Source organism: Bubalus kerabau, chromosome 1 (genome assembly GCF_029407905.1).
Source record: "Bubalus kerabau isolate K-KA32 ecotype Philippines breed swamp buffalo chromosome 1, PCC_UOA_SB_1v2, whole genome shotgun sequence".
Classification (NCBI taxonomy): Eukaryota; Metazoa; Chordata; class Mammalia; order Artiodactyla; family Bovidae; genus Bubalus; species Bubalus kerabau.
This window is the reverse complement of record NC_073624.1, coordinates 219210530-219234570: the sequence shown is the minus strand read 5'-3', so window position 1 is coordinate 219234570 and position 24041 is coordinate 219210530. Positions and strand designations below refer to the sequence as shown.

General features: G+C 41.3%; 1 protein-coding gene across 5 annotated transcripts in view; it reads left to right on the top strand.

Moving 5' to 3' along the window:
* The window catches only part of SIL1 (SIL1 nucleotide exchange factor), a 246140-nt gene that overhangs the window by 136210 nt on the left and 85889 nt on the right, over positions 1-24041 (top strand). For all 5 annotated transcript variants that reach the window (XM_055554958.1, XM_055554943.1, XM_055554951.1 and 2 more), the window contains exons 4-6: positions 1579-1699; positions 10245-10344; positions 19437-19628. In XM_055554958.1, coding sequence (XP_055410933.1) covers positions 1579-1699; positions 10245-10344; positions 19437-19628 — 413 coding nt within the window. The remainder of the gene's footprint in view (positions 1-1578; positions 1700-10244; positions 10345-19436; positions 19629-24041) is intronic.

Here is a 24041-nt window from a genome sequence, read left to right as displayed (position 1 = left end):
AAAAATGGTCATGGTGTTGTGAAAGCCTTTGGGGGGCAGCCAGATCTGGTCTGGGGAAATAGAGGATGCCTCTCACCTTCTCAGCTGGGATTGGAAGAATGAAGAGATGGAGGCTGGGGTTGGAAGGAGTGTTCTGGGTAAAGGGAACAGCAGGTGAAATGCCCTGTGGTAGGAGGAAGCATGGTTCCTTTCGTGGAATGGAAAAAGGCCATTGTGGCCTAGAGCATGGGGAATGAGGAGTGGACAGGTTTGAAGAGGCAGACAGTGGCTAGATACTAAACAGGGCCTCATTGACCAGTGTGAGGATTTTCATCCTTAAGAACTGTAGGAAGCCACTAAAAGGTTTGAGGTGGGGGAATGACATCATCAGATTTGTATTTTGAAAAAAATCATTCATTGTAAAGAGTAGTTTGATTAGGAGGTAATTATAGTTAGTAGAGGGCAGTTGGAAAGCTTTGGGAGTATCTGGAAGAGAGATGGTGATGGTTCTAAGGGCAGTGGTGGGGAAGACAGAAGGATGTAAATTCAAGAGAGACATGGCAGGAAAAACATGAGATTTGGGAGATTGATTGGATATGGGAAATGTAAAGTAGAGAGAATATCAAGGATGATCTGCTTAGCTTCATACATTTGGAGATGGGATTTTTTTGTTTGTCGTGCATGGCTTTGGGATCTCAATTGAAGACCAGGGGTTGAACTGGGGCCACAACAGTGAAAGCACCAAATCCTAACTGCTAGACCACCAGGGAACTTCCTTAAAGATGGGGTTAATGCTAAAGAAGTTACCTCTTAGCCCATGATCATAGGAATAGAATAGAAGTTATCAGTTTTTTGTTGTTTTTGCCAGGATTTGGCCTCCTCTCTTTGAAGAACCAACTTCCTCAGCCATTACTTTTATTTTCCTACCCCAAACTGGGCTTTAAGTAGTGCTTCAAGCTATCAGCCTCCACAGTCCTTCCAGTTCTTCTGGCCTCTTCTGTTCCTTGCCTCTTGAATGCATCCTGTCAGTTTCTGAGTCTGAATCTTTGCATGAAGGACTCCATCTGTTTGGGATTCACTTTTTCCCCAGTCTGGGTCTCACTTCCTACGTCATTTAACACCTGACTTAACCTTATTCAGGGAGCCTCTGCAGAGAAAGGTTTTCCCGTTCTACTTGAACATACCTTTTTTAAAAAAATCTTGAAGCCTTATGGATGGATTTGAGGTTAGAAGTGGATCATCACACACATACACTTATGTAGTCAACTTGGCTTTTAATTTTTAGTCAAAGGTAAAGAAACTCCCTCCTGAAGTGTGATGGCAGGAACAGAAAACAGTTGTCTTGGCCTGGTGATTCCTTGGCTCCTTGGTTCTCTGATGGGGGCACGGTGGTTGGTGTAGCTTGTAGTTCACTGTCATCTTCCCAGAATTGAGAAAACTTGAATTCTTGTTACATCATTGCTCTTTTACACTCAGGATTTACCTGAACATTCCGAGAGAACTTGTGCTGTATGCTTCCCTTGAAAGAATTTTTCATGTTGCAGTGTCGCTCCAAGTACCATATACCTCATAAGCCTTCTCTGTCTTCTTGGCTTCTAGGTCAGGCTGTTCCTGCAGGATCCCACGTGCGGCTGAATCTCCAGACTGGGGCAAGGGAAGTGAAACTCCAAGATGAGGACAAGTTTCAAACTAATTTGAAAGGGTTGAAAAAAGGCAAAAGGTACAGTGTCAAGCCTGGGGACTGGGAGACTGACAGCATTGACCCTATAATGCTGAGAGTAATGACAATATACTGTTCCTTTTTTAAAATTAATTTTTAAATTAGAGTATAATTGCTTTACAGTGTTGTTAGTTTTTGCTGTACATCTGCTCGAATCAGCTATATGTGTATATATACCCCCTCCTTCTTGAGCCTCCCACTCACCCTCCACTCCCATCCCACTGCTGTAGGTCGCCACAGAGCACTTGGCTGAGCTCCCTGTGCTGCACAGCAGCTTCCCACTAGTTATCTGTTTTATACATGGTGATGTATATATGTCAGTGCTACTCTCTCAATTCGTCCCACCCTCTCCTTCCCGGCCTGTGACCATTCTTTACATCTGTGTCTCTAGCCCTGCCATGCAGATAGGTTCATCAGTTCCATTTTAATGTATTATTTCTTGCCCAAATACATGTGGATTTAAAATTTTTTGAAATTTAATAGCTTAGTGTTTATGATAAATATTTCAGGGTTTTGTGGATGTTTATTTCTATGGTCTTTGGAAAGAAATAGTTTGCAAAGCAAACTGATACTTTAAAAAAAGGCTGTAGGGGAATGCTTAACCTGCTTTAAAAATGAAGTCTTTTTTCCCAGTACTTTAAGAGCACCCATTTGAATCCCAACAATTAATGCGCTGATTCCAGATGAGTCATCTATTCATTAAAACAGGCCTGTTAGGCCTTCTGCTTTACAGTAATACTTCCTTAGTGGACAATAAAATTGCATTTTAAAGTCTTTAATTCAGAGTAACTTTTCGTCTTAAAACAGGCTTTCTTATAGTATAAAAGTTCTCCAGTGGTAAGAATTGCCTACTTTTTAATAATCAGTTTAGTTGATTTACTTTTGGGCAATTCATAGTCTCTATTTTTATGTTTTTTTTTTTTTTTTTCTTTTTGACTTAAAAGTTTTCTTTGCTTGCTATTTCCTGTGTAAGGGAGGAGGAGGCTGAGGCATGGGGTTACAGGGGCTGTTGGAATTGTGCAGTTTGAAAGGTCAGTATAAATACCAACCATAAAGTTTCTAACACAAGGACCAGTAAATTATGGCCTGCTGCAAAATATTGGGGCTACTGCCTGTTTTTGTATGACCCACAAGTTATGTGGTTGTTAATGGTTTTTTATGGTTGAAAAAAAAATAATATTTCATGACTGAATAAAATTATGTGAAATTTGGATTTCAGCGTCCATAATTAAAGTTTTATTGGAATATAACCATGTTCATTCATTTATGTATCGTCCATGGCTGATTTCCTGCTGCACTGGCAGAGTTGAGTAGTTGGGAAAATCGTCCCATAAGGCCCACAATATTATCTGGTTATTACAAATAGTTTCCTGTCCCTGTTCTAATATGGCCATGTCTCGTTTTATTGCGCCTCACTTTGTTGCACTTCTCAGATACTGCATTTTTCACAAATTGAAGATTTGTGGTAACCCTATGTTGAGCAAATCTATTGCTACCATTTTCCAACAGCATTTGCTCACTTCATGTCTTTGTGTCACATTTTGGTAATTCTTCAGTTATTCAAATATTTCAAACTTTTTCATTAATATTATATTTGTTATGGTGATCTATGATTAGTTCTTTGATTAGATCTTTGATGTAACTATTGTAATTGGTTTTTTGGCTTATATTGTTTTTGTCATGTATTTTTTAATTAAGGTATATACTTGTTTTTTTAGACATAATGCTGTTGCACACTTAATAGACTATAGTGTAAACATAGCTTCTATGCACCAAAAAACTGATGTGACTTACTTTATTGCAATATTTACTTTATTGTGATGGTCTGTAACCAGTCCCTTAATATTTCTGAGATATGCCTGTTCATGTAAGTATTGGGAATCAATCATGGATTGAGCAAGGTTAGTGTTACTCAGTCCTTGGATTTTTATTATTTTCGCAATATATTGAAGTTAGAGATGAGGCAGAGGGGACCTGGCAAAAGGTCATCCATCCTGTCCATGTGGCACTCACAAGATCACAAAATAGCTTATTCAGATTTGGGCATTTTTCACCATCAGAAAATTCAATTTTGTATTATGATCTGTAAAATAAGGAGCTATTTGTCGTCCTTATAGTCACCTAAAAGTGGGACGGATCTTTATTTTTCCCTGCCTCTCCAGATGGGCATGTACCTGGAGTAACACAGGTTATATGATGATTACTTTCTCAGAACCATCAAAGAAAGAATCAAATCTCATTGTTGTAACCCCTGTCAATATCCCTCCATTTCTAGCATGCATATACATCTTTCAATGTCTCAAAGTACTTAGGGAAAGTGTCTCAAAGTACTTAGGAAGTCTTTTCTCACATCTAAGCCAAGTATTATTTTTGAATAAGAAACCTATTTTTTCCCTGGTTTAAGAATATTGAGTTAGGAACTTGGTCAGTTTGGTGCTTTTTTATTAATATTTGTTGGTTTTAATACTATGAAAAGTAATTTCTCCAATACCTGGCCATACATAGATCATCAGTGAAAGAAAGAAAGAAAGTGATGTCGCTCAGTCGTGTCCAACTCTTTGCGACCCCGTGGACTGTAGCCCACCAGGCTCCTCTGTCCATGGGATTTTCCAGGCAAGAGTATTGGAGTGGGTTGCCATTTCTTCTCCAAGGGATCTTCCCGACCCAGGGATTGAACCTAGGTCTCCTGCATTGCAGGCAGACGCTTTACCCTCTGAGCCACCAGATCATCAGTAGGAGCACTTACTGCTTCACCTGTTGCTCCTGTCTTTTTAGACTAGAAAGAGAGCCATCCATGTGGTCTATAGTAGAGACACCATGAGAGAGGAATATTCATTCCTACTTCCGCCTCTTTACTTTTCTCCTTTGAAATGTTTCTGAGGGCTCTGCCTTGGAATGTCTTCCAGGGTAAGCTGGACATGTCTTCTTCCTTTTCAGTGTTTATAACTAGCAACAAATCTGTTTGAACAGAAACCCAAAGACATTGACAAGGTGGTTGAGGGTGTTCAGTGCTATGAGCTCAGTGAGTCTCTTGCGGTGAACCTCCTTCTGTGCTCCTTTAATTCCACTTCACAGTGTCTTCCTGTTTCTTCAGTTCTGGAACGGGAACAGAGACCAAAGGACAGGGCTAATTTTCAAATTGTTACAATATTTTGTTTACTGACTTAACTGTTTTGAGAAACAAGACCCACAGCTTTCCATCAGTCTGTCAAAGAAGTTGGTGATCCTGTGAAGTTAAGGACCACTGGCTAGAGAGATGGGATAGTCCCTTCAGCCTAATCCACAGCAGCTTCTCCACTAGTCCTGCTGGGCATGTGACTGGCCACACTGCTACCTAGAGCTACAGTTCCTGTGACCTCTAAAGCCCAGAAGAGGTCTCCTTACTCTGACTTGTCCCAGAGGGGTCTCTGGGCACTTGCTGAGTTCAGTGTACAGTTGGCTCTCAACTGGTGTTCCTCTTGCTCTTTGTGTATTAGACATTGCCATCTTCACTGGTTTTAGTCTGTATCCCTGTCAACTTCTCCATAGTACATCTTTTGCCTTGGAACAATCAGCTTTTTGAGTCATCCTCTTACATTTAGAGGACCAAACTGCATCCAAGTTGTTCCATATTGGGTTGTGTATTTGTTTGTGTGTGTTTAATTGCTAAGTCCTGTCTGACTCTTTGTGAGCTCATGGACTCAAGCCCTCCAGACTCCTCTGTCCATGGATTGTTCCAGGCAAGAATGCTGGAGTGGGTTGCCATTTCCTCCTCCAGGAGATTTTCTTGACCCAGGGATTGAACCTGCGTCTCCTGTGTCTCTGTATTGACAAGTGGATTCTTAACCATTGAGCCATGTAGGAAGCCCTGTTGAGAGCATTTACCACAGTATAATATGGTATAATAGTCAAGGGAGTGGGCCATGGATAGGACCATTTACTTATTCCACCATTCATTTCACAAAAGACCTATTGAGTGCCTGTGTGCCAGGCATTGGGGATACAGTAGTAAATAAAACAGACAAGACTCCAGCTTTATTGAGGCTGGCAAGCAGGAAAAGAGAAATAAGTTTGCAAGTAAGGTAATTATAGATTATAATAAATACTAGGGAAGAAATGAGGTGATAAATCCCTGATGGAGGCTATTGGATTGGCCAAAAAGTTCATTCAGGTTTTTCTGTACCATCTTGTGAATAACTCAACAACCTTTTTGGGCAACCCAATAGAAAGGACGGTTTGAGAAGACCTTGTCAAAGCCTGAGACCTGAAGGATGAGGGGCACTTAGTCATGCAAAAGGTTAATTTTATAGGGTTAGAGTTAGAGCAATTCAGGCAGAAGAAACAAGAAGAGTTCCTGGCTTTGTTAAGGAAAGGGCTTTGTCAAATTCAAGAAAAAGGAAAATGATCAGGATGATTAATGGGTAGGAGAAGGAAGAAGACTAATATGAGATGAGATTGGAAAGGTATGAGGGGCCTGATCATGTGGAATTTTGAGGAGCATGTTGAATGTTCTTCATTTAAGTAGAATTGTAATGCTGAGCCATTGGAGGATTTTGGGTAGAATTATTTAATGTAATTTAGCAAGATCATTATATTTGCTATGTATACCGAGGATAGATTGAAGGTGGACAAAAGATGAACAGAGACAATTAGAATGTCATTTCAGTTGGTGAGGTGGTTTAGTCTGTGGTGTGTAACAAAGAGTGGATGAATTGGAGATTTAATTTGGAGGCAGCAGCAATAGCTTTACAATTTAGGGGTTGGAAAAAGGGGAGTAGGGGTTCAGGTAAAGCCTCATTTGGGATTTGCATAACCAGGTACTGGAAGGTACTATTTAATGAAATAGAAAAGATTGAGAGGGGGACAGATTTATGGAGAGAACTGTCAAGACCTATGGTTTAGGTATAATAAGTCTCAGGTGGCTGTTAAAAATCCAAGATGTATCAGTAGTTGTACAGGAGTCTGGCTGGTACTCAGGGAAGGGTTTGGGTCAAAGATGTAATTTTAGGCATCACTGCCTGATAGATATTTTGAAGTATCTAGGGGAGAGTGTTAGTCGCTCAGTTGTGTCTGACTCTTTGTGACCCATGGACTAGAGCTCACCAGGCTCTTCTGTCCATGGAATTCTCCAGGCAAGAATACTAGAGGGGCTTCCCTGGTGGCTCAGACAGTAAAGAATCTGCCTGCAATGCAGGAGACCCAGGTTCGATCCCTGGGTTGGGAAGATCCCTTGGAGAAGGGAATGGCAACCCACTCCAGTATTCTTGCCTGGAGAATTCCTTGGATAGAGGAGTGTGGTGGGCTACAGTCCATGGGGTCACAAAGAGTTGGACAAGACTGAGACACACACACACACACACACACACACACACACGCGCGCGCGCGCACGGAGAATGTAGAGGTAGAGAAAAGATTGCTCAAGATTGAACTCTGAGGTGTTCCAGCATATAGGATTCAGGTAAGAGATAAGGAACCAGCAAGAAGAGTTAGAGAAGGGGCAAGGAAGAGGAAAAATCCCAGAGAATGTGGCAACAAAAAGCCAGGAAAGGAGAGTGTTTCAAGGAGGGAGGGGTGAACTGTGTAAATGCTGCTGAGTGGTTGAGGAACAGGCACTAGTGAAGAATCCATTGGATTTGACCATTGATTATTGGTAATTTTGATGAGCAGTTTTAGTGGAGTTTTGGGAACAAAATCCAGGTTGATGCATATGGCAATCTGGCATTCAAGGAGGTGTGGATAGTGAATGAAAACAATGTGTTCATAAAGTTTTACCTAATCTGAACAGAAGCAGAGAAATGGCATGATAATTAGAGATTGTGGAGTCAAAGGGGTGTTGGTATGCTGATGGGAATACTCCAACCAAAGGAAAACCTGATGATGCAGGCAGGTGGGAGTGTGGTATAATTTTGGGAGTTAAAGGTTTTGAAAAGGCAAGTGGGATCTCTACCCTAAGTGCAGCAGGGGCAGGGACACCGTCATCCTTTTTAATAGTAGGGAAAGCAGAAAATGTAGATTTAGGTGCAGGTTGGTATATAGACAGGGAGGCCTGACGTGCTGCAGTTCATGGGGTCGCAAAGAGTCGGACACGACTGAGCAACTGAACTGAACTGGTATATAGAATGGATGATGGGAAGATGAATGAGTTATTGATGATAACATCTGTTTCTCTTAGTGAAGAATAAAATGAGAATACCAGCTGAGGATAGTTGTACATGTGCCTGTGCGCATGCAGGCACACATGTACATTTGTGTGTGTGTAGCTGGGGCTACAAGTACTCTTGCCTGGAAAATCCCGTGGACGGAGGTGCAGTCCATGGGGTCTCGAAGAGTCAGACACGACTGAGCGACTTCACTTTCACTTTTCACTTTCATGCATTGGAGAAGGAAATGGCAACCCACTCCAGTGTTCTTGCCTGGAGAATCGCAGGGACGGGGGAATCTTGTGGGCTTCCGTCTATGGGGTCACACAGAGTCAGACACGACTGAAGTGACTTAGCTGCAGTAGCAGCAGCTAGGGCTAAGAGTGGGTGATGATGGATGGCCTGGGAGAGTGGGACTTTATACAGTAAATAGAGATGTAGTAGACACGATGGGGTTACTCCTAAGTCTTGGAGAAAGGAGGAGAGAATCTGCTCCTTACAGCCTTGTACATATACCATGAGGAAACTATAATCAAAAAAGACACATGCACCCCAGTGTTTATTGCAGCACTATTCACAATAGCTCAGACACAGAAGCAACCTAGATGTCTGTAGACGAATAGATAAAGAAGTTGTGGTACTTATATACAATAGAATATTACTCAGCCATAAAAGGAACACATACAGTTCTAATGAGATGGAGGAACCTAGAACCTATTATACAGAGTGAAGTAAGTCGGAGAAAAACATCGTATGTTAATGCATATATGTGGAATCTAGAAAAATGGTACTGATGAACCTATTTGCAGGGCAGCAGTGGAGATGCAGACATTAGAGAACAGGCCTGTTGACACAATGGGGGTTGCAGAGGTTGGGATGAATTGAGAGAGAGGCATTGAAATATATACATAACCATATGTAAAATAGATAGCCAGTGAGAATTTGCTGTATGACGCAGGGAGCTCAAACCTCGTGCTCTGTGACAACCTAGAGAGGTGGGATGGGGTGGGATGTGGGAGGGAGGTTCAGAGGGAGGGGACATAGTGTACCTATGGCTGGAAAAAACCAACACAATATTACAAAGCAATTATTCTCCAATTAAAAATAAAAAAATTTAAAAAGTTATAGCCCTAAATACTTCACGCCCTCTTCAGAGTAAGGATCAAGGCAGTGGCATCCTCTTGCGGCTGGCAGTGGGTGATTCTCTGACAGGAGAGGTGTTGTCTGTCCTATTTGGTAGGACTGTGGTAATGATTTGAATGAAATACTAGTTTTAAAGGATTGACACAGAGCCTGACACATGGTTAAGTGCTCTGTAAATGGGAATTATTAACTAATATTATTTAGTTTAGGAGGATTGGAGTTTAAAGACGTGAAGTGTTTTTCTGAGGGCTCTAAGGGGTCCCTGAGATGAATCAAAGACAGAACCTCTCATGAGAGCTGAGGCTGGCTAGGATCTTGGGCCATGAGACTGAGGTACTCATCTCACCTGGAACAGAGAGAGTGGTCCACTAGCCCCTTCTTCCCCGATCTCTGCTGTATCTCCAGGGATACCTGGACCACCCTCTCCCCACACTGCCAGCCGGACAGTCTTGCCATGCACAGTCCACGTTCCACACTTCCCTTTGTCTGTATGTATCACTGTTCCTTACCTCTGTTCACTGAACTGAAATGAGTGCTGGTGGCAAAACCTGCCTTCCACCCCGCTGCCCCACAAATGCCTTCTCTCCAGTCAGATGAATTGTGGCTTGGATTAGCTCCAGGACTGTTTCTGAAGATACCACTCTAGTCTCTGCCAGCTTCCTGACATTATGTCCACCTTGGTTCCTTTCGTCCCTCTCCTTGGAGGCTGGCCTTGGTTTTAGTTCTTCATATCTCAAACCCATTCCTTTGTCAGGTTGACTCGTACTCCCTGCACATAGTCTGTGCTCAGGGGTTTGTCTTAAAGGTATGAATTTATTCAGCCTGTTTTTGTAAAGATAGATTGGCTTGTCAAATCAGGTTAGGCACACGCTTGGGCGGGAGAAGGTTATATATAGGGTACATGTTATGTCCTCCGTCTGTGCCCCATTGTCCCCCAGGAGGTCTTCCTCTGGCACCTGCTGAGAGAGCAGCATTGCACAGACATTCCAGACTTGCTTCTGCCTGAGTAACTGGCGGAGAGCTCTCTGTCCACAGTGGGCTTCTGTCTGCCCCATTGCCATTTTCTCCTCTTTTATGAAGCGACCCCATCTTTAGCTCTTTCCTCCTCTAGCTTCAAGGTGAGATCATCAAGGTTAGACTTCTGGCTGACCCATGGCAAAGGTGGGTAGTGTCCTGTGAGTTAGCCTGGCTTAGCTGGCCTTGGAGTGCCAGCCATCCGGAGGGGTGTTCTTTCTTGGGAAAGATGGTACCCACCTCATGACTCTCAACTTCTCTTTGGACAGGCTGGACATCAACACCAATACCTATACATCTCAGGACCTCAAGAACGCACTGGCAAAATTCAAGGAAGGGGCAGAGATGGAAAATTCAAAGGAAGACCAGGTTAGTAATATTGTTATAGTGAGTTCATACCATCCTGCAAAATGACATGAAAGGGAGTCACTGTTCCCTAAAGCTTTAGCAATAAACATGGGTAATAATAACAATAATATTGCAAAATAATTTAAGGAAAAGTTAATGCCAAATAAGTAACCCTTTGTGGACTCTTAATAAATTTCTGGGAGCATTTCTGTCATCGTTTCATTAGGATTCAGATTATACAGTGGAAGTGAGAAATAGATTTAAGGGCCTAGATCTGATAGATAGGAGTGCCTGATGAACTATGGAATGAGGTTCATGACATTGTACAGGAGACAGGGATCAAGACCATCCCCATGGAAAAGAAATGCAAAAAAGCAAAATGGCTGTCTGGGGAGGCCTTACAAATAGCTGTAAAGAGAAGAGAAGCGAAAAGCAAAAGAGAGAAGGAAAGATATAAACATCTAAATGCAGAGTTCCAAAGAATAGCAAGAAGAGATAAGAAAGCCTTCTTCAGCGATCAATGCAAAGAAATAGAGGAAAACAACAGAATGGGAAAGACTAGACATCTCTTCAAGAAAATCAGAGATACCAAAGGAACATTTCATGCAAAGATGGGCTCAATAAAGGACAGAAATGGTATGGACCTAAAAGAAGCAGAAGATATTAAGAAGAGATGGCAAGAATACACAGAAGAACTGTACAAAAAAGATCTTCATGACCCAGATAATCACGATGGTGTGATCACTGACCTAGAGCCAGACATCCTGGAATGTGAAGTCAAGCGGGCCTTAGAAAGCATCACTACGAACAAAGTTAGTGGAGGTGATAGAATTCCAGTTGAGCTATTCCAAATCCTGAAAGATGATGCTGTGAAAGTGCTTCACTCAATATGCCAGCAAATTTGGAAAACTCAGCAGTGGCCACAGGACGGGAAAAGGTCAGTTTTCATTCCAGTGCCAAAGAATGCTCAAACTACCGCACAATTGCACTCATCTCACACGCTAGTAAAGTAATGCTCAAAATTCTCCAAGCCAGGCTTCAGCAATATGTGAACCGTGAACTTCCAGGTGTTCAAGCTGGTTTTAGAAAAGGCAGAGGAACCAGAGATCAAATTGCCAACATCCTCTGGATCATGGAAAAAGCAAGAGAGTTCCAGAAAAACATCTATTTCTGCTTTATTGACTATGCCAAAGCCTTTGACTGTGTGGATCACAATAAACTGTGGAAAATTCTGAAAGAGATTGGAATACCAGACCACCTGACCTGCCTCTTGAGAAATTTGTATGCAGGTCAGGAAGCAACAGTTAGAACTGGACATGGAACAACAGACTGGTTCCAAATTGGAAAAGGAGTACATCAAGGCTGTATATTGTCACCCTGCTCATTTAACTTATATGCAGAGTACATCCTGAGAAATGATGGACTGGAAGAAACACAAGCTGGAATCAAGATTGCCAGGAGAAATATCAATAACCTCAGATATGCAGATGACACCACCCTTATGGCAGAAAGTGAAGAGGAACTCAAAAGCCTCTTGATGATGTTTGGCAAAACTAATACAGTGTTTCAGGTTTAAAAATAAAATAAAAAAAAAAAAAAGAAAGAAAGTGAAAGTGGAGAGTGAAAAAGTTGGCTTAAAGCTCAACATTCAGAAAATGAAGATCATGGCATCCGGTCCCATCACTTCATGGGAAATAGATGGGGAAACAGTGGAAACAGTGTCAGACTTTATTTTCTTGGGCTCCAAAATCACTGCAGATGGTGACTGCAGCCATGAAATTAAAAGATGCTTACTCCTTGGAAGGAAAGTTATGACCAACCTAGATAGCATATTCAAAAGCAGAGACGTTACTTTGCCAACAAAGGTTCGTCTAGTCAAGGCTATGGTTTTTCCTGTGGTCACGTATGGATGTGAGAGTTGGACTGTGAAGAAGGCTGAGCGCCGAAGAATTGATGCTTTTGACCTGTGGTGTTGGAGAAGACTCTTGAGAGTCCCTTGGCTGCAAGGAGATCCAACCAGTCCATTCTGAAGGAGATCAGCCCTGGGATTTCTTTGGAAGGACTGATGCTAAAGCTGAAACTCCAGTACTTTGGCCACCTCATGCGAAGAGTTGACTCATTGGAAAAGACTTTGATGCTGGGAGGGATTGGGGGCAAGAGGAGAAGGGGACGACAGAGGATGAGATGGCTGGATGGCATCACTGACTCGAAGGACGTGAGTTTGAGTGAACTCCGGGAGTTGGTGATGGACAGGGAGGCCTGGCGTGCTGCGATTCATGGGGTCGCAAAGAGTCGGACACGACTCAGCGACTGATCTGATCTGATTACATATTTGGGAAAACTGAAGCATGGAGCACAGATAGCCATACTCTGCATTACCACAAACATCAATTAGGGGAACAGAGATTAGAACTCACATCTCCTCACTTACACTTGGGTTAGACACAAGTTTAAAGGATGGGACCTAGACCAGGAAGGAAGAGTCCCAAGTCCTTGTCCTTTGAACACGTAGCAAACCTTTTCCAGACCTCAGATCCCTTAAATGTACAATATGGGGCTGGGACAAGATGGCTGAGGTTTCTTCCAACTCTTAAATTTATGTACAAAGTATTAGGGAATGAGAAGGAGAAAGAGGCAGAGTTGCAGCCCCTTGGCTATGTCCTTAATGTCTGGTTCGTGGATCCTGACCTATCAGAACAAAGGCTTATTCTTAGATGGATCATGAGGTCATGTGATAGCCAGAGAATGTTACAAATCAGTCCTTAACATTTCTGCTTGAGTCCTGTCCTTGAAAGAACTTCCTCCAGTGGCCACCTTGCAGACCTTTTTATGTTTTCCCTCCTCCTCCTCTTCACAATTCCCTCTGCTTTTCTTATCTCTACTCTCATCCCAGAATTCTTGCAGTATCTTAGAGAGGCAACACCAGATTCTTGACAGTCTGTGTGTTAGTGAAGGAAGCTTTAGATCCTTCAGAACTAAGGATTTCTGAGACAGACGGACGTGTGTGTGTGTGTGTGTGTGTGTGGGAGAGAGAGAGGACCTCAGGAGGAAGTGTTAATGTACAAGCCAAGCCTCCGTGTCTTTACTCATCTTACCAAAGTTGTATCTCAATATGAAGAGTGCACATGATAAGAGAAGGTGAGTAGCAGGATGGCAGCAGTAATGGTGAAGGAAGGTGATGTGTAAAATCATATCCTACTGCAGGGGTGGAGAGGTGTGAGGGAAAGCAAATCCCCTACCTGGTGAAGGTGAGGCCAGCAAAGGAGAGCAGTGCATTCCTAGGTGCCTGGAGCAGAGATCGGTATTCCTGTTACCAGGGCTTGGGCTCATTCCCACTCATTCTCTCACCATGAGCTCCACATGGGGCAGATGGGAACATAAAAATCAGCCCTTGTTCCATGTTTTCTCTGTGGATGGAAGACTAACGGCACCCCTCTCTCTTCTCTTTACTCTCTTTAGTGGTATTCTTATCTCATAATTCAATTAATATAGAAAAGTATGAATATTATAAAAATATTTTTTAAGTGTAAAAGCAAGAGATTATCCAAGTTTTCAGTTGCTGTTTTTTGCAATTAAAAATAATTCTCTCTCTCTGCAAGAGACCCCAATAATGGCAGCAAAATGTGACACCCCTGTTCCATCTGATTGGTGTCAGCTGCCTCTTCTGACCTGTGCCTGCTACACTCTTTCCTTACTTCTGTGGTGCTTAGGTTGTTAGTTTCTTCACCGAGGTACTGAGTCCTGGGGTCCTTTTTTCACTTTTATTTATATCCTTCCTGGACTGACTCATCCACCTGCCAATGTACTGGGACTGGCAAATAAATCGACTTGAGGTAGGTTGGGGAGTTTCTTACATGTCTCCAGCTCCTGGCTGCAGATACCATCATACTTTTTATCAGTCTTTAAACAAAATCTTTACATGGTGATTTGCAAGTACAGGATGTGCTTTTACTATTTATAAGGACAATTCTGTGAGATATTGTCATATCTTACCAATTGAATGAATTTTTTTGGGGGGGGGGAAGGGCATCAATTCCATTATATCCATTGGTAACTTATTAGATTTAAGTGAATCAGTCCTTCCCAGAGTCCCTTGCTTTATGGAAAAGCTCTGTGTCACCCAACAGATTTGGGTCATTGTTTTTGAATCTGATCTCTTTATCCCCTTATTACCATACAGATTGCTTGATACTTTATGTTTTATCATGTCCACTGTTGTTCAGCTGTATCCTATAAATTGTTCCATTTAAAAATATGGCCATCTTAAACTTTTGAGTCTGGGCAAGATTAAATAGACTCATTTCTTCCTATTCTTGGTGCTGTTGTTTGTTGTTCAGTCGGTAAGTCATGTCTGACCCTTTGGACTGCATTGTGTCAGACTTCCCTGTCCTTCACTATCTCCTGGAGTTTGCTCAGACTCATGCCCATTGAGTTGTTGATGCCATCAAGCCATCTCATCCTTTGTTGCCCCCTTCTCCTCCTGGCCTCAATCTTTCCCAGTATTAGGGTCTTTTCCAATGAGTCAGTTCTTCACATCAGGTGGCCAAACTATTGTAGCTTCATCTTCAGCATCAGTCCTTCCAATGAATATTCATTCAGGATTGATTTCCTTTAGGATTGACTGGTTTGGTCTCCTTGCTGTCCAAGGGACTCTAAAGAGTCTCCCTCCAGCACCACAGTTCAAAAGCATCAATTCTTCGGCACTCAGCCTTCTTAATGGTCCAACTCTCACATCCATACCTGACTATTGGAAAAACCATAGCTTTTTCTAGACGGACCTTTGCTGGCGAAGTGATGTTTCTACTTTTTAACAGGCTGTCTAGGTTGCTCATAGCCTTTCTTCCAAGGAGCAGATTCTTTTAATTTCATGACTGCAGTCACCATCTGCAGTGATTTTGGAGCCCAAGAAAATAAAGTCTGTGACTGTTTCCATTGTTTCTCCATCTGTTTTCCATGAAGTGATGGGACCGGATGCCGTAAACTTCTTTTTTTGAATCCTGAGTTTTAAGCCAGCTTTTTCACTTTCCTCTTTTACCTTCATCAAGAGGCTGTTTAGTTCCTCTTTGCTTTCTGCCATTAAGGTGGTGTCATCTGCAAATCTGAGATTATTGATATTTCTCCCAGCAATCTTGATTCTAGCTTGAGCTTCATCCAGCCTGGCATTTTGTATGATATACTTTGCATGTAAGTTAAATAAGCAAGGGGACAATATACAGCCTTGACGTACTCCTTTCCCAGTTCAACGAGTTTGTTGTTCCATGACCGTTTCTAACTGTTGCATCTTCACTGGCATACAGGTTTCTCAAGAGGCAGGTAAGGTGGTCTGGTATTCCCATCTCTTTAAGAATTTTCCACAGTTTGTTGTGATCCACACAGCCAAAGGCTTTCATAATATTAAAAGCAAATATAAAAATATGATAAAGGTGAGAAGAAGACGTGAAATTGTATCTCACCATACCAAGAACCAGGAAAATAAAAACTTGACTTAAGAAAGACAGTTAACTGATGCCAGCAGTGATATGACCCGTAAGTTGGTATTATCTAATAAGAATTTTAAGGCAGTTATCATAAAAATGCTTCATGCAATTACGTATACTCCTGAAATGATAACCTCAGCAAAGAAATAGAAGATATAAAGAACAAAATGGCATTTTAGAGCTGAAAAATGCAACTGAAAGTTAGGGAAAAAATCACTGCATAGGCTTAATAGTAAAATAGAGATGAGAGAGAACAGAATCAGTGGATTTAAAGGCAGATAAAAGTTAATCTAAATAACAGAAAATAGATTGAAAAAATAAATAGTGACTTAAGGACCTGTAGGACTGACTGTAACAGAAAATCCAAGATTTGTGTAACAGAGTCTCAGAAGGAGAGGAGAAATAATATGGGTCTGAGAAAATAGTCAAAGAAATAGAGATGGAAAACTCTCCCAATTGGTGAAAGTCATAAACCTACAGGTTCATGAAGCTGAGTGAATTCTAAATTGGATAAATTCAAAGAAATCAACACCATGATGCATCACAGTCAACCTGAAAACTAAAGACAGAAAAATAATTTGAAAGCAGCAAGATAGAAACCACATACTAGCAATAGGGAATAATGTTTGAATGATAACATCTTTTTCATCTGAGATCACAGAGGTCAAAAATACGTGGCGTATTTTTCAAATGGTGAAAAAGTGAACTGTTCACTCAGAATTCTATAGCCAGTGAAAATACCCTTCAGGAGTGGAAGGGAGGAAATCACGACACTCTCACACAGAAGAAAGTTAAAAGAATTTATCACCAGCAGACCTACCTAAAAGAATAACTGAAGAATGTTCTTCAAATAGAAGGGAAATAATCACAGAAGGAAACATGGACCATTGGGAAGAAAGAGCTGTGAAGTGCATAAAAGTAAAGGAAAATATAATAGACTACCCTTTTCTCAAATTTTTAAAATTATGCTTGATAGTTGCAGCAAAAATTATGACATCATCTATAATTCCATATATGTTTAATATATAGTTGAACTGCCAAAGTTACTGCTTTCTTTTTCTTTGCTGTGCTTTCAACTTTGTTGTCAGTTTTATCTTTTCATTATCCATTTTTATGAAACGTTTCATGGTTTTATCCCGAGGAAGCCATACTACCACACACTTGACATCTGTATATGAATTGAATAATGGGGGCACAGTGGCCATTCACTGACACATTTTGAAATAAATTATGTGATCAGCAACTGTTCGTGATTGACATTTATATAATTTACATAGTGATTTATGAACTGAAGAGCTAGCTGCAAATTTGGTACTTAATGTAGTTAAATATATGATGGCAACTGAAATTTGAGTCATGTTGGGAGACTAGTATTATGTAAACTGTGGTATTCGAAAGTGGTACATATGAGATCTGTACAAAGCAAGGGCTGTCTGATAAAAGACTTGCATCTATCTAGAACATGTAAAGAACACTCAAGACTCAACAGTAAAAACCAACAACCAGTTTGAAAATGGGAAGAGGACCTGAACAAACATTTCACAAAGAGAATATGTGGATAGCAAATAATCACATGAAAAAAGTCTAATGTCATCAGCTGTTACAGATATGCAAATTAAATCCACCACAAGGTATCACTATACATCTATTAGAATGCCTAAAATAAAAATGATAATACTAAATACTATTGAAGATGTGGAGAAACTGGGTCTTTCATTGGTGGGAATATAAAATGGTGCAGCTACTCTGGAAAATACCCAGTAGTTACACTCTTGGGCATTTATCCCAGAGAAAGAAGAACTTGGGTTTATTTTTAAGAAAATCTTTATACAAATGTTCATGCAGTTTTATTCATAATACTCCAAACCTGGAAACAGACATTCTTCAACAGGTAAATGGTTAAACTGTAACATCTGTACAATGGAATACTATTCAACATTAAAAATAAATAAACCATTGATATTTACAGTAAATTGGATAATGAGTTAATGCATCTCAAGTGCATTAAGTTCAGTAAAAAGGCAGTCTCAAAAAGTTACAGACTTTATTTGTATAACAGTCTCCAAATGCTAGAATTATAGAGATGGAGAACAAATTAATGATGCCCAGGCACAGGGGTAAGAGAGAAGGGATGAGAGGATAAAGTGCAGATATAGAGGAGCACTGTAGAGTCATTTGATGGTGATGGAACAGTTCTGTAACTTGATTTTCTGGTGGCTACATGAATCTTCATAGATAACACTGTCTAGAATGACACACACACATGCATGCTAATGTGTACATGTAAAAGCTGGTGGAATCAGAATAAGACTTGTGGTCTAGTTAATAGTATTGCACCTATGTCACTTTCTTGGTTTTGACATTGTATTGTTATATAAAATGTTACCATTGGAGGAAGCTGAATGAAGGGCATATAGTACTCTCTACTGTTTTTGTCATTTCCTTTGAGTAGTAATAATTGCAAAATTAAAAATTTTGTTAAAGGCCTTTCCGGGGGCTAGGCATGCAGGCATGAGGCAAAAATAACTAGTTTCTTATCCTGCTCACTTGTCTGTCAACCCTCAGCTTTCCTTGACCTCTTTACATGGCCTTTGGTGGCCACCAGAGTCCTCTAGCAGGGTGGAAGGAGAGCATTTCACTGTTTTAGCCTAAAAGAGAAGAATATAGCATCCCATAGATGTGATTGCCCTGCTAGGAATGGTCTTTTTTAAGAGAGACTGATTCATTTCTTTGGTTGGTGTTCTATGGAGTGCTTGTCACTGGGGAGAAAACCCATAGGTAATAGATGAGCAGTTTGGAGCTGACAGCTGCTCATCATCCTGCTTTTTATAAATATTCGTGCCTTTTAATTATTCTCGGAAGATGGAGACATAAGCCACTGTGACCTTTCAGACTTTCTTTATAAGTACTATCCTCTAAAATTGGGAAGAAAACAGGAAGTGTCACATGTATAAAATATCTAATTAAAGTCTTTTATTCACCTCCAACATAACTTCATTTTAAAGATCTATGTGTGTGGGGTGGAGAGGGACTGAGCAAAAATTGTTTGAGACTTGAGCATAGTACATACAGTAATTTAGCCACTTCAAACAGTTGAACAAATTGTACACCTGTAGTTAGATTGACAGTAATGACAGAGATTTAATTTTCATCAGCAAATTGCTCCCACTCTGACAGCTCTTTACCGACAGTTTCCTGTATCTGGGTTTCCCTAAAATGTTGCTGGATGGGTAGGGTAAAGCAAAGATATTCTTTAATTATAGAAGAAAGACAACCAAGGTATGGATTATTACACCTTAGATCTTGGCTTTTCCATGTGAGATTAGGGGTTGAAGGTGAGCTGAAATTGTTTACCCTGACCTCAGTGATTACAAGGAGACTTTTCATTCTTCCTGAGCATTGGAAGGCTGGCTGAGATAAGTGGACCTTGGAAAATCTTGAGTGAGTTCTTATGGCAGAGGGCTGTATGTGTAGATTCTGAGGGCTTTCTCTCTGGACATCCTGGAAAGTACAGATTAAAGAAGGTTGTGCCCTGGAGCAGCAGTTCTTTGAGGATGGGCATCCATGGCAGACCACAGGCTGATTGGGCAGATGTCTACAGTTGATGATTAATCATCTCTTTGCTACTCTTCTTAGGAAAGGCAGGCCAAAGTTAAGCGGCTCTTCCGTCCCATTGAGGAGCTGAAGAAGGACTTTGAGGAGCTGAATGTTATCATTGAGACAGACATGCAGATCATGGTACGATTGATCAACAAGTTCAATAGTTCCAGCTCCAGCCTGGAAGAGAAGATTGCTGCACTGTTTGATCTCGAATATTATGTCCATCAGGTATTGTATTTCATTGTCCGCTGGTTTCACTTTTAACTAACAGCTCCAAAAAGAAACCCCTCTGCCCAAGGCCCTAAGAAAATATTGTCATCATCTTTACTTCTCTCTCAAGTCATAGAGGATTTTTAATCTAGGCCATTATCTGTTGTATAAGATACTTTCTTAGAGACTAGAGCCAAGTTCTATTTCATTCGGAGTGCTACTTCTTTTAATTTTTCAACACTGAGGACACAGCAGAGGTAAAATAGATGGGATACTTGCTCCATGTAGCTTATAGTCTGGAAGAGGGTGCAATTAAATAGTGAACAATTTAATAATGAACCAATTAACAGTTTAATAATGAGATAATTTAAGATTATGGTAAGGATGAGTGTATAATGGGGGAACTTAGTCTAGTCAGGGATACTGGGGAAGGCTTCTCTGAGATTGTGACATTTAGGCTAAGCATTAAATGATGATTAGGGGTTGAGTAGACAAAGAGGGGAGATTAGAGCTTGGGGTGGCAAACTCTGGCCCACTTGTGTGAAAAAAGTTTTACTGGAACACAGTCACATCTCTTTGTGTATGTATTGTTTTATTGTCTTGACTATTTTAATATTGCAGTGGCAAGAGTTGAGTGGTTGTGACGTGAACCATTATGGGTCATGAAACCAAAAATATTTACTATCAGGCCCTTTAGGAAAAGTTTGCCCCATTGTATTGGAGTGTTTCAGGCAGAGGAAACAGCTTGTGGAAAAATTCTGAGTCAGAGAAGAGGTTGGTGAGATCAAGGACCTGGTAGAGACTGGAGTGACTGGAGCACAGAGACCAGTGGGTGAGTGGCATAGATAAAGTGGAAAGGTTAGGGGATGAGACAGGTGGGCTTGAGAAAATCATGCTTTTTGTAATTTTATCCTTGATCCTAAGAACCATTGGAGAGAGTTTGGAGCAGGGAAATAACTGATCTGATTTGTGCCATAATTATAACAGTTAATGTTTATTGAGCATTATCATGTACTCGGTATGTAGTCAAGTGCCTTGTACACATTAATTCATTGACTTCCATACCTGCCTTTGGAGTAGGCACTGCTGTTAATCCCATTTTGTAACTGAGGCAAATAAAGCACAGGCCACATTTGTGATTGCCCAAAGTCACCCAGTTAGTGTAGAGCTGGGATTTGCAACAAGGTCTGTGTGACCCTAAACTCTGTGCTCTTAGTGTTTTTGGATACTCTGACTCTCAACAGGATACTGGTACCACCTGAATGAAGCCTAAGAGAGAATAGATGGATCTAAGCAGAAGGAACCAAGAGAAGTCATTCACTTATTGAATGAATTAATTTATTGCATGCCTGTTAAGTTCCAGGCACTGTTCCAGGCACTTAAAATACATTTGTGAATGGAATTGGAGCTTACTTTCTAGAAGAGGCAGATAGACAATAAACATACCTAACAAGTAAATTATAAATAATATGTTTGAAGGAGATAGATACTACTGAAAAATAAAAAAATAGAGCAGGATAAGGATTGGCAGTGTTGGGAAGGAAGGTCTCAGTTAGGAGCAACAGCAGGTACCATAGCCCTAAGGTGGGAGCATGTCTAGTGTGTTTGGGGAACAACTGTGTGGCAGGAGCTGAGAGAAGTAGATGAAGCGCAGAGAGATAATGGGAGGGAGATCATGGAGCACTTTGTGGGCCATAGAAAAGAATGGAATTGGACAGTGTTAGAAGAATGTTGCAGAAGCATTTGATCTGACTTTCTTTTAAAGAAAGTCTGGCTGCTGTGTTGAGAGTTAGACTGTAGACTGAGGGCATGGGTAGAGGCAGAAAAACCAGATAGGAGGCTGTTGCAGTAATCCAGACTAGGGGCGATGGTGGCCTGGGAGGGCTGTGTAATCATCATCAAAGGCTTGCTTGAGATCTTCATCAAGATACAGATCTTCAGCGTCCTCCCACGCATGACAGCGTCCTTGTTCTCTATAAACTAAGCTAAAAGACATTCTTTAGGATTTTGCCAGCCTTTGTGTTGAGAGAGGATGAGTGTGTACTGTATCTGCAGGAATTATGGGATGGCCTCTTCATCTCTCTCTGCTCATAATTCTTTCTCAGGCCTCAAATAGCAGGTCTGTGATCCTTTTAGAGAAGAAAATGGACCTGGGTTCTCTTTCCTCTTTCCAGTCTTTCTCTCCAGGGTAAAAAAACAGAAAGTCCAACAGCTTTTTTGTTACAGATATTTAAAGGAATAAGGATCCTAGGGGTGATTGGCCAACTCAGTCCTGCTCTGATGTTGACAGCTTTTATTTTTTCTCATATTAACATACTTCGATGGGTCTTTAGGTGTCAGGTTTCTGTAGACTCTTCTTTTAGCTGCAGCATGAAAGGCCAAAATGACCTTTTATGAGAGCTTATCTTATCCAGAGGAGGTTGAGTACAGAGAAGGGTAGCAGGGCCCTAATAAATTTTATTTCCCTTGCAGGTTCTTTGGTCATCCAGCAGTATCATCACTAGGGTGACACCCCATTGTGCTTTCATGGGTCACTGAGAGGGATTAACAATTTCTTGGACATCACCAAACTTATCCTATTTATCAGTCCAGAAACTAGTCCCCTGGTGGAGACCAAACTTGATCTGTTGGCAGAAGAGTCTTAAGTATTCTAGATCATTGGTCTTTCGAGTGGAAATACAGATAAGGTAGTGGGCTGGTATGTCAGGCTTCCATGCAGTAGAGTTAAGTTGTTATTTCACAAGGGTATTGAAGAAGACATAGCTTGGCCTCAAGTTCCAGTTGTGGTGGGCAGTTAGGGTGATGTAATGCTAGATTTGAGGGAGATAGGACTCTTCTTACAGGAAACTTACTTAGTCCACTTTTATTCTAGACTGCTGATTGGATGTTTTGAGGAGTCATGGGCTTCAAGGACCCAAACTGGCTCTGCCCAAGGGTTTCCTCACAGCCCTGTTTGAACTATTAAACAAGATTTGTGAAAAGCAAAATCATGTGTGTGGAAACAGCATGTGAATTATTTATAAGGAGCAGCCACTGCCTGCCCCATTCACCCTGTGGCAGTGTATTTGCCTTCCCTCATGTGACTTCTCAATTATTTTCTATCATTTCTCCCTTTCTTTATTTTCTGTGTTCTCTCATTGTCTTGTCAGTTTTCTGTTTCTCTTTTCCTTCTGAGTGTTGGCACAGTTCCCTACTGCCTCCTTCATTATGCACTCCCTCCTTCTACCTTGAACTCCTTTCTTTCTGTCCCACCCAGTCCTGAGAGCAGCCTGGGAAAAGTTCTGGCCCCAGACCCTGGCCCTGGTCATGCCTTCTGCTGTGTGATACTGGGCAGGGCCCAGATTTTGGAGCTTGTGTGTACAGTAAGCAGAGTGACTCTTTCCTACTTTATCTCCCCTAAAATAACAAATGAGAAAACATCTTGAAAAGGCTGAAGAGCTTATGTAAATGTCAGCCTTTATAATACCCTGGTTTATCTTTATAGTAGTGAAGATAAACTGAATCTATAATAGAACCTCTGTGACTCTGGGCTGCATTGGTTTGCTCTGCTAGGAACTCATACCAACCTTGATAAGTAGCCATCTCAGGCGTGGAATTACAGGGCTTTCTGAGCCAGGGTTTTGTATTTGGAAAACCTGGAAGAAGGAAGACCAAAGGAGAAGGTAGTGAATTCTTAGATTTTAAAATCAGAGTGTGTAAGGAAGGAAAACTCAGTAAGTATTTATTTGTGCTTATGTCACAAAGCACTCAGCTCTGAGTCTCCCTAGTTCGCTAGGCTATGGTCCAACAATCATTCCCCTTCACAAGGACAGATTAGGGCAGACAAATGCCAACCCTGGCCTGGGGCCCTTATGACAGAGCAGACTCCATTCTTACTTAATGGCCCTGGATTGGCCATCTTTTTAGGTCTGTGGTACAAGCAACCCATTCATTTTATTGGCACGGATAGCCCAGACTGCCTTTTTTACTCACAGTGGAGTTTATTTCCGTGACCTTTTTTTGGATCAAATTTATTCATTGATTGGACTTCCCTGTGGTGGCTCAGATGGTAAAGCCTACAATGCGGGAGACCTGGGTTCAATCCCTGGGTCTGGAAGATCCCCTGGAGGAGGAAATGGCAACCCACTCCAGTATGCTTGTCTGGAAAATCCCATGATGGAGGAGCATGGTAGTCTACAGTCCATGGGGTTGCAAAGAGTCGGACATGACTGAGCAACTTCACTTTCTTTTCATTCATTGGTTTAATGACTGTGTATTGAATGCTTAGCTATATGCTTAGATTATTGTAATCCTTGGACCTATACCAGTGGACAGAAAGACAGAAAACCCCTGCTCTTGTGTTTGAGAAGAATGATCTTCTAAGGGGTTAAAAACAGGCTAGGCCTACCCCAAAAGATAGGCATAGTCAAATACAGCCCTTCAAACTGGATT